General features: G+C 51.1%; 9 protein-coding genes across 9 annotated transcripts; 6 read left to right on the top strand and 3 right to left on the bottom strand.

Moving 5' to 3' along the window:
• Window positions 1-496: 496 nt before the first annotated feature.
• PUT3 (Transcriptional activator) lies at window positions 497-2,513 on the bottom strand (the record flags this gene model as incomplete). The annotated part of the gene is made up of 4 exons (XM_064869955.1): window positions 497-969; window positions 1,014-1,546; window positions 1,596-1,739; window positions 1,786-2,513. 4 exons carry the CDS (start codon window positions 2,511-2,513, stop codon window positions 497-499), a joined length of 1,878 nt encoding a protein of 625 aa, XP_064735452.1.
• A 685-nt stretch (window positions 2,514-3,198) lies between these two features.
• PMZ80_001511 (uncharacterized protein) lies at window positions 3,199-4,295 on the bottom strand (the record flags this gene model as incomplete). Its single annotated transcript, XM_064869954.1, has 2 exons — window positions 3,199-4,126; window positions 4,186-4,295. The coding sequence occupies 2 exons, from the start codon at window positions 4,293-4,295 to the stop codon at window positions 3,199-3,201; spliced, it is 1,038 nt and encodes a 345-aa protein (XP_064735451.1).
• Window positions 4,296-4,666: 371 nt separating this feature from the next.
• Window positions 4,667-5,952, top strand: PMZ80_001510 (uncharacterized protein; the record flags this gene model as incomplete). Its single annotated transcript, XM_064869953.1, has 3 exons — window positions 4,667-4,860; window positions 4,912-5,771; window positions 5,819-5,952. 3 exons carry the CDS (start codon window positions 4,667-4,669, stop codon window positions 5,950-5,952), a joined length of 1,188 nt encoding a protein of 395 aa, XP_064735450.1.
• A 319-nt stretch (window positions 5,953-6,271) lies between these two features.
• Window positions 6,272-7,861, top strand: PMZ80_001509 (uncharacterized protein; the record flags this gene model as incomplete). Its single annotated transcript, XM_064869952.1, has 1 exon — window positions 6,272-7,861. One exon carries the CDS (start codon window positions 6,272-6,274, stop codon window positions 7,859-7,861), a length of 1,590 nt encoding a protein of 529 aa, XP_064735449.1.
• A 224-nt stretch (window positions 7,862-8,085) lies between these two features.
• PMZ80_001508 (uncharacterized protein) lies at window positions 8,086-8,874 on the top strand (the record flags this gene model as incomplete). Its single annotated transcript, XM_064869951.1, has 1 exon — window positions 8,086-8,874. The coding sequence occupies one exon, from the start codon at window positions 8,086-8,088 to the stop codon at window positions 8,872-8,874; it is 789 nt and encodes a 262-aa protein (XP_064735448.1).
• Window positions 8,875-9,730: 856 nt separating this feature from the next.
• On the top strand, window positions 9,731-10,816 carry PMZ80_001507 (uncharacterized protein; the record flags this gene model as incomplete). Its single annotated transcript, XM_064869950.1, has 1 exon — window positions 9,731-10,816. The coding sequence occupies one exon, from the start codon at window positions 9,731-9,733 to the stop codon at window positions 10,814-10,816; it is 1,086 nt and encodes a 361-aa protein (XP_064735447.1).
• A 1,589-nt stretch (window positions 10,817-12,405) lies between these two features.
• On the top strand, window positions 12,406-13,402 carry PMZ80_001506 (uncharacterized protein; the record flags this gene model as incomplete). Its single annotated transcript, XM_064869949.1, has 2 exons — window positions 12,406-12,674; window positions 12,817-13,402. 2 exons carry the CDS (start codon window positions 12,406-12,408, stop codon window positions 13,400-13,402), a joined length of 855 nt encoding a protein of 284 aa, XP_064735446.1.
• Window positions 13,403-14,449, bottom strand: PMZ80_001505 (uncharacterized protein; the record flags this gene model as incomplete). The annotated part of the gene is made up of 1 exon (XM_064869948.1): window positions 13,403-14,449. One exon carries the CDS (start codon window positions 14,447-14,449, stop codon window positions 13,403-13,405), a length of 1,047 nt encoding a protein of 348 aa, XP_064735445.1.
• A 452-nt stretch (window positions 14,450-14,901) lies between these two features.
• PMZ80_001504 (uncharacterized protein) lies at window positions 14,902-16,005 on the top strand (the record flags this gene model as incomplete). Its single annotated transcript, XM_064869947.1, has 1 exon — window positions 14,902-16,005. One exon carries the CDS (start codon window positions 14,902-14,904, stop codon window positions 16,003-16,005), a length of 1,104 nt encoding a protein of 367 aa, XP_064735444.1.
• Between the last annotated feature and the right edge of the window lie 294 nt (window positions 16,006-16,299).

Here is a 16,299-nt window from a genome sequence, read left to right as displayed (position 1 = left end):
ATTGATTGTTGATGTACAGTTGAGAGTAAACAAGTCGCGTGAGAAGAGGTGGGATGTTCCTCAGTTTTGTGCTTCGCCCTCGATTGCTCCTGCTCAGTGCGATTTTGTGGCTGCGACGTCATGAATGATCTCATTGGGCAGCTGCGGGGCGGAAGGTGCTAAGGGCGGCTCCTTCCGCTCATTCTAGCAGGTCTGCCGAGCCCAGCCCGCTCGAGTTGACGTCCAAGGTCAATGGCCGTCCTGGAGTTGCCCTTGTTCGTGACTTCGACTTGCACAGTAGGATATAAGCATGGCAACCCCGGGTCACTGACAAGAGAACCGTGTGTCTCTGCTGTGTATCCTGTACGAGAAAACCGAATGCATTGCCACCTGCAAGTTCAATCGTGAAAGCCCTGCAATATTGCAACGCTGATGACCCGTGCACACACTTTGGTCTTCGGCGCAATAGACCATGATTGTAAAACTCCTGCCCTTTTCAGTCAAAGGGATTGCCTGATCAAGCAACATCTTCGTGCTGAAAAGCACTCTCGATCCATTCACTATCCATTCCGATCTGGGCATCCCCCGAAAATTCGTCCCAGAATGCATCGTTATCCTCGACGGTGAAGTTGAAAGACAAATCCTGGAATTGCTGAAACGTTGGTCGAGGTGTCTCGGACTCTAAAGCAAAGCTAACACTGTCCTCAAACCCCATGCCAGAGGAGGCGTATCCTTTACGAGGCCGACCTTGCGATGTCACTGGCGTACTCCTGCCGTTGGCTTGGCAACTCAAAGCGCTTCGCAGGCTTAGTAGTAGGGCATGGCGAGCTCGAATGTATTCATTCCCCTTCTCAGCCATTCCTTTTAGCACTGACAGAGCCTGTACCATCGATGTGTTATCACGCTCATTGTGTGGGAAGGCTACGTTTGCCATGACAAGGACTAGAGCTGCCGAAAATGCGTGCTCGCCATCCATGAAACCATAAGTTGCTATATGTGTTAGTAATGCATAGTCTCAGGAACACGAGACTCACCGAGCTGGTTTTGTTTGGCAGCCGCGTCCATGACCGTCGTCGCCGTTCGTGCGGCCGCAATGGAGTTGCTCACAATGTGGACAATATTGCTGCTGAGGCCCTCCTGCCACGTCGCGCTCGCTGTTCCTGCTGCGAGATCTTCGAGTCTCTTTTGACAGACTCTTAGAAGCAAGGGTCGACCAGTCATGTTGATACACTGATAATAGTGAAGGAAGATAGAGACCGCTGTTCGAGGTATCTTGTGATGAAGGCTTGTAAAGTCAAGCTTGAGTTCCGGCGGAAGATCCTTAAGCCACATCTCAAGGTCATGCATAATGCTCTGTACGGAAGTGAGCAGTGTCGTGCCCGACTTGTGACGCTTCCGATAGATGTCTTGACCAATCTTGCCGAGCACCTTCGATAGCTGACTATAGTGAGAAAGCACTTTTGGCTGGGCAGAATCGAGATCCAGTTCTGGCAATGGCGAAGGCCATGCGAGGTCTATGTCTTCGTCATGGATTGAGATAGGATTACCGGACTTGACGCATAAAATCCTGTAAGGTCATTAGCTGCATTCCATCAAGCGCCAGGCGTGCGCCTTGCCTGTCCATCGAGTATGCGCTCCACCAAACGCGCCTTCTGTGTTCAAGCTCGATGGCGTTCATGTCAGAGCTTGTTACTTCTTGGTGTAGTCCAAGCGAAACAGCCATGCGGACTGCTAGTCCGATATAGAGGAATGCGGCGTCCCTGGATAGATCAGCCTAGCGAAGATAGTAGTGTAAGAAACGCAGACCTGCGATTTAGGATTTGCATGAAATAAGCCGTCAGCCCGAGGACTTCTACGAACAACACCGAACCATCTTCGTGGATATCTGGAAGCAACTTTAAGGCAGCCTGGAAGTACTTGAAACCAGGAGGGCCTTCATCGCCAGCCCATTCGTTGATCGAATACATTTGTCCAAAAGCTAAGATGAGTAATACTTGACAGTAAAGAAGGCAATCTTCACGACTGCTCGTGTCAGGCGACCGACTGTAGACTTCAGCAAGCCGCTCATCAAAATACTTGGGCTGGATGAAAGAAATGATGGAGCCAACGTTTACGAATTGAGCAGCATACCACCTTTTGGCAGTATCGAATGGAGGAAGAGGAGGTAGTAGAGGATTATGTTCTCTCCTTAAGGCGAGGTTCGCATGGTGCAGCGGTGACACATCGAACGCAACGTTGCCTCTGCTCGCTGGGTTGATCTGTGTGGCCATGTAGGTAGAAGCACTGCTGCCGACATATTGGTGCTCTCCAGATCTACTCAGGATCAGTATCTCTCGGTTCTGCCACCACCACGCGTCTTCGTTACCGTCGGCGTCATCAGTGGGAAGAGGATGTAGCATGGAGCCGGACGGCGTCGGCGTAGAGTCGGCAGCTTCGGCTCGTGCTCGAAGATCTTTCCATTCCTTCTCGGACACAAATATCCGTTTTGGCTGATCAGGATAGACACATTCGGCTCCGACGGTCTTGCAGGTCATGCATGGGTAAGGTACGACCCCTAAACACTTTGTTTTCCTCCCTCTGCATCGGTTGCAGGCGACAGAAGCTCGTGGTGTTTGATCGTGCGATAAGCGGCGTACTCGGCCTCGCGGAGAGTCTGCATTCATGGTCGAGACACCTCGCTCTGTTGTAGGTCCACACCAACGGCTCAAGACAAGGTGAGCCGTTGTAGAGGCTGCCAAGTCTTTGTCACGGCGTCCGAGGCGATGAAATACGCCGTCGAGCACACCATTTCACTTGTTTCCTCCTGCCCGAGTGTTGACACCTTGAATGCTGCCGACAGAGCGCTCGTGAATTCAGCTAGCATTTGAGTTGGTTATCGCCTGAAGATGTGTCTTGCGTGCGACTGATGCAAAGCGTGGAACTTATGATCGGCTCCTCGTTCCTAACGATGCAAGTGATTACCAGGGGTTGCAGATGTCGAAATACATCAACGGAGATCGGCACCGCGTACCGGGTCTGTTTGGCTGACCGTGGACCGGTTCGGTGTCTTGTGCCGTAGCAATTTAGAGCTGCTTTTCAAGGTTGAATACACTGCGAACTGTTTTGGTGCCAAGTTCATAGCTGTCTCTGTTTCTGATGGTCCATGGTTGAATTGCATGATCTTGTCAGCTAAGGATTCTCGTTGCTGAGAGCGCTGTCTGCTGTTTCGCTCCTCCAACTTTATCGCAGCAGACCAAGCTCAACTATGCCATCTCTTGTAGTGCTGACTTTATCTGCTACATCGAACAGACCTCTTTGAACCTCACCAAATACGAACCTGAGCTGATTCATCTGTCTTTCCTTCTCTTCTTCCCTTCTCTCGGCTGCATTCGCGTTGCCGTAGTTGAGTCGCTCGTTGACCTCCCGTTCCTTCGTGATAACCTTGTCCTCTAGACCCTCCACAAAATCCTCAATCTCAGACAATAATCTCTTCTGGTCCTCGTTCACTTTGCTGAAACCTTCAGCTCTTGCGTCAAAGAGGTCAACCAAGTTTTTCGGGCCAGACGAGCTACCATCGTCGACGTCCTCATTCACAAGTTGGACAGACTGTCCTCCAACCCCATTTGTTGATCTTGTGCCTCGTAATGTCTGCGGCTGATTCCACCATCCACTCAAGCCAGTGCTGTTCATTGTGCTTGTCCCTAGCACAGATGCGGCCCCTGAAGACTGCTCCGCAACCTGATACTGCCTAGGCACCTTCAATCGATCCACAGCTCTAAAAACACACTTTGCTTCGCCCTCGTCTTCCTTGTTTTCTCCCTCTCTGAAGGACACTATTGCCTCTGCGTCGTTCTCCAGTCCTTGTTCCAGCTCTTCAAGTTTCGTCGTGACGTAGTCTACACCTGGGGACTGTTGTGAACCTTCTTCGCGCACACTGGCAAGGAGAATGCCAAGGTCATCGCATGTCTTCTGCGAGTTCAGAATCGCGTTATCGAGCGCAACGATCTCGTCCTGGATCAGCTTCTGAAGATGATCCCACTTGGTCGTACTTCGAATATGCACGATGTCGATCTGAGGAGTGGAGGATGGTTGGCCGAACGACTGTTGAGTCGTAGATTGTCCTAGGCCAGTTGGTTGATTCGTCGTCGATGCGCCAAGCGGCTGACCACTGGAGGCACGGTTAGATGACTGCCCTGACATGGGGCTTGAAATAGGCGCGATACTTACAACAGAGGTTTCGTGCCGGCATTCGCAGTACTTGTGTTGTTGTTGGTGTTGGCATTATTGCTGTTTCCAAACAGGTTGAGGGTTGGCTTTGAGGTAGACTGTCCGAACATGGTTACGATTGAAGCGGTCGTCAATAACCCTTCGGCGCGGAACCGGTGTGACAGAAATTAAGAATCTAGACGTCTTCCCAGAAAGCTGCTGAGCGCGCAAAGCACTGTCTATCGGAAGGTGCTGTCGCGCGACGCGCGAAAAAGCACGTGACAGGGGTTCACGTTTCAGTACTTGGCGAGTCTGGTCAAGCATCCTTTCACTTCGCACGATTCTTCCGTATTTCAGTTGCAGCCATTGCTGATCCGGCCGATTTTTCGGTGTAAAGCACGCGGACCAGTCTGGCTTGTGTTGAAGCTATCGAGGGCACTATGATGCCTCTGTATCCCTCGGACAGATTGCCCTGAAGAGGAAACTGAAACTGGGGTCAATCATGAGCGACAATGCATCCGGACATGATGGAGAGCTTCATCTGAAGCCACTGGCCCATGGAGGTGTTCCGGATAATACAGGGCATTCGTCGAAACCCGGACACGATAGCAATTATTACAAAAGTGCTGAATGGTCGCCCGATGGGACGTGTGTGATCACAAACTCAGCCGACAATCACATCAGAACATTCATCGTGTACGCAATCAAGCGACCTGCCTGCGATTGAAGTAGCTGAAGGGAAGACAGACCTCCGAACCTCCTTGAAGAGCGTGAACAGCCACTTAAGCTCGAACCATATTGTACCATTCCGTCCTTTGAGCCGGTGAATGCGCTTGCTTGTTACCCAAATTTCGACCTGCAGGATCACTCCACAGCTTTGATTCTATCCACAGCCAGCGAACATCCTATTCGGCTCAGCTCAGCATTGACAGCCCAGCTTGTGGGCTCCTACCCTCTGATCAGTCCGACAACAGAAGCATATATCAAACCACAAGCTCTTCTCTTCACGCCGGGAGGCAACCAGTTCATCGCGGGATCCGAGGCCTTGCTCTCAACATTTGATATCTCACGTCCAGGCGATCAACCTGTTTCGTCGCTCAAGACTGGACCGAAAAGCGGTCGTGCATCATGGTCAAATCCAGCAACCTCCCTCCGTGGACTCATCTCCGCTCTTGCCATCGATCCACAATACAACGTACTTTCTGCTGGCACTCTGAGCCGTCAAGTCGGGCTGTATGATGCGGCTGGTCAAGGCGAATGTGTTGGCGTCTTCTCCCTGCAGGGTACTGAAGCTGACTTCATGATCTCCGGTAGCGGTGTCACTCAGATCTGTTGGAGCAGATGCGGCAGGTATCTATACATCAGTGAAAGAAAAAGCAATGGCTCCATGATCTATGACATTCGAAAGACTGGCCAGCTGCTCTCGTGGACTACAGACAGACAGGCAGTAACGAATCAGAGGATGAAAGTCGAGCTTGCCATGAACACAGAAACAGGCTATGAAGATATCTGGGCTGGCGGCACTGATGGTATTATGAGACTCTGGCAGGCACCGCACCTTAGCGAAGGACCGGTTAGTCCGACTTCACAGACCAGAATACATAAAGGTATGTCAGGCGAGTTTAATTTGTGTTAACCTAAGCTGATGAAGTAGGTCATCTAAACAGCGCTAGCAAGCATCCCACCGCGGATGTGCTGGTTACGGCTGCCGGGCAACGTCAATTCATGGACTCCTGTGCAAACAGCGACAGTTCCGTGCAACTCTGGCAGATATCGGACGCTTCTTGACCCGAGACGACGACCTTCGGGTGGACGTGACTGACTTCAGAAGGCATGTGGTTTGCTTACCAGTAATACGTGCAAGTTGCACTTCTTTCGCATCTAGGTTGCATATCACACAGTCCGTTCGTTGTACCATGTTATCGTGAACTCAAGATTCTTTCCTAATACCCCTGTGTGCTAACCCAGAGTTTTCCACCTCCTCCCCTACACCATTTTCCCGAGATTCATCGCCATTGTAAACGTGGTCTAAGTCTCAGTGGGGAGGACACCGACATCGTAAAACACTCCCTGCCTTGCGCAAGAATAGTCAACAACAGTCTCCCCTATGGATCAGTTTTACCATACTAATAACGATTGTGGGCCTGACCAGCAGGTTCTTTCACTCGTCGCAGGTCAATCGGCCAGCGACTCCGGTCACATCGTCAACAACGCTCATGCGCGCTCGAATCAACAAGCACAGAGATCGCGCGATAATGCTATTGTCGAAGCGCAAGTTCACCTCTCTACGACCCTCGGCGAAGATGTCGGTAGATCGTCCTTCGGCAATCAGGCAACGTTCCTAAAAGCAAGACACATTATTGGCGGGAACGTGAAGTCTTCACAAATCACTACCTGCTTCGAAAACGGCACACAAAGCCGTCAATATCTTCAATGCTTGAACACCTACGATGCGCTTCGAGAACGCAACGACGATACAATCCCGACGGACCCCGAACACAAAAGAGCACTTGTTGGTGTCCTCGTCCAAGCCTTCAGGTCAACAGCGAATGCGAAAGACAAGCCCAAATACCTCGAAAGTTTTGCAAGGAACAGATATGATAACAGACTTGTGGAAGCCCGTTGTTGGCAGATATTGGAGTTCTGTACAGAGAGGTCAAAGCGACAAGCACTCCTGCGGCTTTGGGGAGGAGACAAAACGAAGTCTGAAGGACCCCAGGTAAGAGACACGAAATTTGCAGATCGCTTCGATTCAATCGTGAATCTGCTGGCAACATGGAAGAAGAGCTGCGACAGGATATATCAAGCGCCATTTCTCCCACAACTTGTGGACAATCCTGATTGGACGATGAAGCAGATAGTAGGCAACGCTGTGAGCAATGACAGGAAAGCAGTTTTGCTTGACATCGCGAAGCAAGCCGAAGAGGACGGCGTCGAGCCATATTCGAGTCCTGCTACTACACCATCTCCTACGAAGCGCAGGAAGACCACATCTACACCTTCATCATCTCGTCGGGGAAGTGCCAGACCTGTACGTCCCTCGCAGGCCACCCATCGGTTGCCGCCGCCTCCATTTCCGTCAGTACCACAGCTTTCTGCGTCTCTTTCCGACCCCTCCTTCGATGACCTCCACCTGCCAACAGAGTTCTCACCAAGCGCAAACCAACAACATAATGTGCAAACCTCACCGGAATGGCTGTGTTTGCAAGATAGTCGGTCTCCTGTACCCACTCAATCACCTGCACCCAACTACGAGTACAGTACCACAGATGCATATCGCGACAATGACGCCAACAACTTTGAGTACAGCGGTGTGGATATTGGTGGGGAGACTCCTTGGGACGGAGCAGCAGAAACACCAGCCAGTCGCATTGCGACCTCGACTGATCTGAATAGTATCTTTGGTCTTGGTAGCTGGCAGGATGATTCAACAGTAGTAGCCACACAGGCTGCATACACAGATGCCGGTGCAGACTTCGGCGAGCTGAACAGCAGCCTTGAGTATGATTATGCCACGCGTGACGTTGGACCCGATCAGCAAGAGCTTGATATATCTCGGCGCGTTCCAAGACAGTCCCATGCAGAAGAACAGGGCCGCCAAGTTGAACGAGATCGGTTCGAATTTCCCCAGGCGAACTTCTTTGGGCCAGGTTTCATGCATACGGACTGGCAGGATGGCTTTGCCGGCCATCAGTAATGCTGGTGTGCCATACAAAGCCTGTGTGATCGTTGCTGTCAAGTGGCTTCAACGCAGCAAATGCTTTGTTGCGCAAACTATACAAATCGTCATATAGCAAACTCGGTCAAGCTACGGAAAACAGCAAACTCGGGCTCAAGCAAAACATATTCTCTCCGATATTGCCTTCATGCTGCAAGACAACTCGATCTCCTTGCAACATCCGCGCTCCCGCTTTTTACGAGATGACTGACGAGACTCACATCACCTCATCAGGCGACGCCAACACCACAAGCACATCACCCAACAGCACTAACAACGCTACACCAGTAGGTGGTGACCAGACCAGACAGAATTTGCGACCAGGTGCCGAAGATCATGCTTCAGATCAAGAAACTACAGCCCAGCCAAGGTCCCATTTTCAGAGCAGCCAGACTTCCTTTCCAGCAAAGCAGGAAATTCCGCCTTTGGACATGACTGAGCCAGAAGAGGCCAACGAAGACACTACAATACCAATACATGACGAGCAAAAGCGTCGGCTTGTTGCTATTCTTACTAGAGCTTGCTTGGCAATCGACGCGACCAGTCCGGGCACAGCCATTCCAAAGGTGTTCACAGAAGGCAACCTAGATCTTCGAATTGTGGAAGGTCGCTGCTGGGAGATGTTGGGGATCATGCTTCAGAGGTCTACCACGCCCGAGCTATTCACCATCGAGCAACGTATCAGCTTGACAGACTCTCCACAGATGCAATTTGCCGATCGTTTCGACAGCACCGTTGAAGCTCTGCTTAGCAACAAGGTCATCGCCGAGAAAGTCTTCGAACCTTCCTACCTCGTAAAGCTTGTTGACGATCCGGTGGGTATGAGGGAGTTGAATCAAGGTGAAAGCAAAAGTATCGCGGAGCAGTTACTCGAGCCCGACTACATGGGTAAGCTCGTCGCTGATCCCGTGCGAATGCTGCAGGAGAGTCTCGATAATGTTCAGCAAGCTAGTCAACATATGCACGAGACCGATGAGGGTGCCGCCAACTGAAGACAGTTCAGGCGCCTAGGCCTCTTACAGAAGACACTGAGCAGATCTTGGGCATATAGAAATGAAGTGCGATGTAGTGTTGAACGTATGCCCTGAAGACGTTGATACTGGAGCGCCCAGCACAAGTGTGCTTTGCAAACAAGCAGGAGCTCTTACCTTGGGACCGCCACGATACTTTGAAGCCACTTGTAGCACCGAATACCGTTGAACGCATTGCCGCGTCCTGTAATCCGTTTCGGTGTCATAACACGTGTGCTGTGTACAGCAGGTATGGCTGTTTGTTCTTGCTGTATGCGGAAGTGTTATTCTGCTCGACATCACAAACATGAATGCTTGCTGCCACAACCTGGACAGAAATATGCTTGACCCGCTCGGCTATTCTCACGACCATTACGTCCTTCCAATCATCTCGTACAATCGTGGGTTCCTTGTATCCTGCACAGGCTAAGGAAGACCCGAACAAGAACTATAGTTCCATATATCGCGACTGCCAGGCTTTAACAGCTTTCACTCCTTGCCGTTGTGAAAGTGGTCGCAGCCTTTTCACCATGTTCACCACGTTCACTTGGTCACCATGGAGATGTGGAGGAAAGTGCAAGGTCGTCTCTTATCGGATCAAGCAACTTACAGTTCAAGCAACATCTGACTCTTACCTACTCAAATCATCCTACGCTTATAGTTCTTTACTTCGAGACGCATACCACGTTGAACAGACCGAATTGACGGATCCTCTCGAGCCACGGTATAAAGCCGTCTCTCCTATCGCACTGCTTGTGAGTCGCAACAACATGATTATTCCCCTCTAGGACCTAACGGTACAGTCTTCCCAGACGCAACGACGCTCACGTCTTCATCAATGACGAACCCAAATCATCCACCCACAGCTCAATGGATGAACCAGCAGATCGGCCAGCTCATGGCACATCAAGCTCCTGATGGGCCACGAGGTCATATCACCAACAATGCGCCTCCAGGGTTGAACAAAGCTGCCCATGCGCTTCGCGACCAAGCTATAGTACAGGCACAGCTGCAGATTACCAACGATGGTGTCAAGATCCTCGACGATATTCAAACTAGGGACAAGGCGCAATACCCAAAGGCACGGGATGTCCGCCAGCATCAACCTAATACAGAGCTCACCACCTGTTTCGATCGAGGTCAGCAAACTGCCTTATATAGCCATCAGCTTCGACCAGATGGTGAAGATTTCGACGACACCCTTCCGCAGACAGAAGAAGAGAAACGCAGACTAGTCGCAATCCTCGTACGAGCTTTGTTAACCACATCAATGGTTGCTGAAGGTTCCACAATCCCTAAGCAGTTCACCGATGGCAGCATAGATCTCAGATTCGCCGAATGTCGATGCTGGGAGGCTCTGTCATATCTGATCGTACGGTCGAAGAGCCGCGTGTCATATTCCCGAATATATTCGACGGATCAACGTGCTGAGAGGCTGCAATTTGCGGATCGATTCGATTCGCTGGTGCAAGACTTGTTAGAGCAAAAGGCGATCGCAAGAGGTGTGCTATCGATGCCTTATATCGTAAAGTTAGTTGACGACCCTATCTCATGCTTAAGAAACACAAGAGCCAACAAGAAATCGAACGACCAGAAGGGACAAGACATCAAGAAAGCAAGACAAGAAAGACGCGAGGGTAAAGATGATCAAAACACTTCGGCACCACCCATTGGTGAGGACAATGAAGATGTTGATCTCGAAGCAGACAACCAACCTTCAGCAAAGAAGCAGCGAACACAACCACCAGGAAACAACATTCCGACTCGTGGCCGTTCTAGCATGTCACGTTCATCTTCATTTGCAGCAAGTTCCTCAATGCCACAGCCTCTTGCTCGAACTCACTCTTGGGACCAAGAGCCTACACACCATCCCCATTCCACTCTTCTACTTCTGCAACGGATGCTGCCTTCCCTCCTAATATAGCCGCTCAAGGTTATGGTCGTCGTTCAACTATGCGCAGTCCCTCTGCAAACCAAGGTGGCTTGGTGAATCAACAGTCGGCATTGACTTCCACCTCAGCAAGTATTGCTCAACCAGATCATACCCTACCATTTCTTCACACATACGATTTTCTCCGAGGAAATGGTATGACGAATTCAGGCTTGGCGGTCGCCGATGACCATATATTCGGTGGCTCCATCAAGCAAGAACCACATTCGCATGGTGATGGCCTTTCTGCCCAGCCGGGCAGGCCAAATGCAAGGACTTGGCCACAACAACACTTCGGCGGACTCCCAGAGGATCTAGTCAGCAGTCCTGACATCCACCCAAATATGTATAGCCATGATAACCAATATCACACGATAAGGATACCTTACCAGGCAAGTCAAGACCCCTATCCATAAGGCATCTCAAGCTCTTTTCCTCTGAACAACACACCTTCAGCCCGATTACCTGCCATTGTTCCTACTCAGCAATCCGACACACTTACTGCCGAGGCTGCACTGGACCCTCAGAAACAAGCTCAAACCTCCGATGATACCACAGTCATGCAGAACCAAGACTTGGGACCAGGGGGTTTCGCTCAGTTCAATGGAGGAATATGATGAAAGATGGCACGAGGAGTCCATCAAAGAGTGAAGTCATGAAAAACAGGTGATGAACGTCAGGGCTGCTTACCCGTGTCAAGGGTCAGATTGATGTAGGTGCAGTTCAAAAGGGGATGTGAGCGAATGGGAAGTTTACGGCAACCCGTTGATACCAGATTCGGACATTGACCGTGACCGACACCAGCTTTCTACTCGTCCAAGCTGCAACCTCTTACCGACAGCGACCACAACATAATAATTCTACTTTCTGTGCGTGTATATACGTAACTTAACGCGCTCGTTCTAACGCACTAATCGCCGTCGTAAACGGATGAAATCTAAGGTTAGTAATGTGATTCGAAAAAAGTACGAGTTAAAGATCGGACTGAAAATTTAGCGCTCGTCGTTTCTAAAAATCCTGATACGCTTCCTTAACTCTTTCGCCGAGTTGTTCCCGTATGCTGCCCTACCTTAATTTTTGATAATAACGAATAGTTAGGACGAAGGAAGTAGGGATTTCGTGTACGGCGAGCACGGTGATATCGGTTTAAAAGAATAATTAACATTGGTAGATTGATTGTGTTTTCGAGAAAAGACGCGTGGTGACGGTCAGGGTCAATGTCCGAAATTGGTACTAACGGGTTGCGCTAGAAGTTGCAAGTCGCTGTCAGGAAGGAGTCTCGAGAATGCAGAACCACCACACATGAGGTGCATGAAATTCAACTCAGCCCGTCCATGAGACATCATCCGCATAGATGACATGTTCACCTGAATATCAGTCAGTACGCATACCTTACATATCGTAGAACCATTTCGTGTAGTTGGAAAGTCTAGCTCTCCTTTTTTGCTCTGTTTGCACCAAGAACGTGTCTGCCTTGACCGCGGCTCGACGCGTTCTCCGGACTCACTCGAGCTGGGCTGCCCGATCCCCATAACCATGAACCAACAGCAGTAGCATCTCGACCCAATTCAAATCAACATACCATGTTCCACCCACCCACCAGCGACCGCTGCCTCGCCCTCGCCCACCCCGACTACATCAACTTCGTCTTCAGCATCCTCATCCTCCTCGGCATCCTCCTCTCCTACCTCCCCCAACACCACCGCATAATCAGCCGGAAGTCCTCATTCGGGTTATCGCCCTACTTCGTTCTCCTAGGCACAACAAGTGGAACATGTCAATTCGCGAATATCCTCACGCTGCCGGGCAGCAGGGCCGATATGGCGTGTTGTCGTGATGATGGTGTTAGTGGGTTTGCGTGTTTTGCGGGATTACTGGGTGTTATGCAGGTTGGGATGCAGTGGGGTTGTTTTGCTGTTATGTGAGTTGTTGAGTTGTTTCTATGCTGTTACAGCAAGAGTATAGGGATGTGTGTGTGCTAACGAGGCGGACAGACTATTTCTGTTCCTCATCTATTTCCCACGCGCAACACCTGGCACAACGAACCCGGCGAAAGACGCAGATAAACAGCCTAGTTTCAAGACAGCGGTTCTCGTAGCCTGGATCTGCATCGCGCATGCTTTCGTCACGGCGATAATATCGATATACTTCACGCTTGCGCATCCGGCCGGTCTACAATCCTGGGCTAATTTCCTCGGGATCTTGAGCACAGTGTTAGCGGTGATTCAGTATTTTCCGCAGATCTGGACGACGTATCTACTCAAGAGGGTGGCTAGTCTGAGTATACCGATGATGTGCATTCAGACGCCGGGGAGTTTTGTGTGGGCTGCGAGTTTGGCGAGTCGGCTTGGGGTTGAGGGGTGGAGTGCGTGGGGGGTGTATGTTGTTACGGGGTGTTTGCAGGGAACCTTGCTTGTTATGGGGGTTATTTATGAGTTGAGGTGGAGGAGGAAGGAGAGGGAGGAGTTGGAGGGGAGGATTGATGCTGCGAATCAGGGACAGATGGATGGGCAAGTGGACACTGACAGGAGAGTTGAAGATGTGAGTGAGCAGACGCCGCTGATACGGCAAGAAGAATGATTATGTTTTCGTGGTGGGCAGACTGCTCGGTTTACTTTGTGCGTCACCGAATACTGGTACGGGTGTGGCATTCCGTGGTGTTCCTTCTTCTGGAGCGTGGAGCTTTCCATCTGCGCGGGCGGTCATTTCTTCTAGTTCTTTGTCTGTTGTGCCTGGGAGGGCGAACTGGCCACTCTCTGAGCGGTACCGCTGGTCTTTGTAGTCTATGCCATACTTCCTGTAGTCGAAGTGTTCGAGCGAGGAGAGTATCTCGCCCCAGCCATCACCCAGTTCGCCTGGGCGGCCTGGCGAGCCTGGTAGGGGTGTGCTGGCCTGATGCGACAGGTCATCTTCGTCGTGTTCACCCGTGCGACCCGCTAATACCTCGTCTATGCGGTCCTTGAAGACATTTAACAGGCCGGAGTGGGGTACCCATACTACGCGCATGCCTGCTCTTCGCCCTGCTTCAACGCCAGGTACCGAGTCCTCGAATACTAGACATTCCTCTGGCAAGATCTCTCTTTCTGGCTCCTCTTCAGCCGCAAGGGCCTCATTAATAGTCTGCAACGCAAGCAGGTATATATCAGGTAGTGGCTTTCCTCTTCCCTTAGGTATTCGTTCGTCGTCGCCCACGATCTTCTGCTTCTCCGGAAATACGGAGAACAACCGCGTCATGGTGGCCGTCTTGAGATCATAATTCCTCCCATGTGAAGATGTAGCCAACGCCAGACGTACAGGCTTGCGATCTCCACCTGGACTCCGGGCCCGATTCTGAGCATCCATCATGGTATGGGCTTGTACCAGTCTACCTAGCAATGTCTCAACTCCTGCTAGTGGCTTGCAATGCCTGAATTCCTCCCTTTGAAGCTCCATTTGTCTCTTCATGAATTGCTCTTCTGTGATCGGAAGCTGTGCCCATGCTCTGAAGATCTTTCCTGCTGATGGGCCAGGTCGACCTTGAAGTTGAGCTTTTATGCTCCATGGAATATCGGGACGGCCGTTCTCTCGTAGTATTGTATTTGTTACGCGGGTGTATGCGTCTTCGGAGTCAATGAGGAGGCCGTCCATGTCGAATATGCATGCCCGCACTGGTGGGAAGGTGGGTGTGCCATTGGCAGAGGACAAGGACGTGTGAGCTGTCATCCTAGGTGGAAGACGCGTACAAAGTGCAACTTTTATCAGTAGTAACAGGCGTTGGAAATCCACAGAGCAGGGGCACAGAAGAAACTTGAAGGAAGAGCTACCTAGTAGGTACTTCTGTCGAATCGATGCCCGCCCAAGGAATTTCTTGAGCCCCCGAAATGCCCCGCTTATCTTCGCTCCACCTCGCTTATCTCGGATAAGCACTGACCGAAAAGCTTCTCTGCGTCATTCTCGAAAACAAATGTCAGGCACGACTCGGAGTCGAGGAACCGTGGTGTAGCACAAAGCGTGACTGCCTCATTTGCTAGCAGACTCGGCGGCCGTTTGACCACGATACCCTTTCGTCTTTGAGCTATCAATCACAGCAGCCAACAGCCATGGACTACACATTCAAGTCGTCCGGGTTAAAGACGCGTCCCGAGCGGGTGAAACCAGTTCCTGTTCATCCATCCCCTTCAGGTCGATCACGAAGTTCATCAAATGCCTCGACTGCCAGTTTTGCTTCTGCAGTAGAGGCACAGCATCAGATTGGGCACAATGGGACGCAAGAACCAGAACCCGTTCGCTTCAGCCCGGAGGAAGAAACACAAATGGTCGAAGCCTCCCACGACCTGAAAGCATCAGCAAACAAGCAATTTGCGGTCAAGGACTACTCTTCAGCCATCAGCACATATGATAAAGCACTTGCTGAATTGCCAATGTATCTGGACTACGAGCTCGCAGTGCTCCAGAGCAATATTGCCGCCTGCCATCTGCAGCTGAAAGAATGGAAGGAGGCCATCGAAAGTGCAGAGCGAGGTCTAGACAACTTGGAAAGGGAGATGCCTACACCGAAGCCCAAGAAGGAGAAAAAGAAGGACGAGAAGAGCAAGCAAGCCAATGGTAAGAATGGTACGGAGAAGGAAGCCGACGACGAAAACAAAATCGTCGAGCTGCCAGACGACCAAGACGAGGACCAGACAGCCGAAATGCTCAAGAATCTTGATATCTCAGACCAGCGGAAAAGTGACATCACTCGCATCCGTACTAAACTCCTCTTACGCCGCGCCAGGGCAAAAGTCATGCTCTGCGATACTCCGCAGTCTGCACCAAAGCCAGCGTCCTTCCTCGACCCAGATAATCCGACTACAACAGCCGAGAGCACACAGAAGAAGAAGAAGCCAGGCGTGTTCGAGAATGGCTCGCAATGGTCCAACCTCTCCACCGCTTTATCAGATTACCAGACCCTTGCAACGCCAGAGTACTTCCACAACCTTCCCAGCAGTGACCAGAAAACAGTGATAGAAATGCTACGCGCCCTCCCACCGCGTGTCGAGGCGGCGAAGAAAGCAGAGGTCGACGAGATGATGGGCAAACTGAAGCAACTAGGCAATGGCATTCTGAAACCCTTTGGGTTGAGTACGGATATGTTCAAGATGGCGCAGGATCCTAATACAGGCGGATGGAGCATGAATTTCGATCAGAAAGCGGGAAAGAGCTAGGCTATACCACAATCGTTCGAACATCGATTCAGCAATGAAGATGCCACATAGAATTGATTCTCGGCGGCACTGTCTCGCCTGGAATTAGAGGGGACGCCACCGCCCAGAATCCGTTAGCGGAACACCGAAGCGCCTCCGCCCTCTGCATGATTCCCGCCGTGCCTCCTCCCGGCACTCTTCGTCACCAACACGTCTTCACCCTCCCTCCTCCGCCATTGCTTCTTTTCTGGAACTACTAGATCGCGTTTCCCGTCAGAGTCGTGGCAAAGGCAAGCCTGCTTTCCCCTCCCTTTG

The sequence above is a fragment of the Knufia obscura genome (genome assembly GCF_036327395.1).
Source record: "Knufia obscura strain CCFEE 5817 isolate CBS 148926 chromosome Unknown scaffold_1, whole genome shotgun sequence".
Classification (NCBI taxonomy): Eukaryota; Fungi; Ascomycota; class Eurotiomycetes; order Chaetothyriales; family Trichomeriaceae; genus Knufia; species Knufia obscura.
Note: the sequence above shows the minus strand (reverse complement) of the source record. Positions and strands in the feature narration are given on the sequence as shown.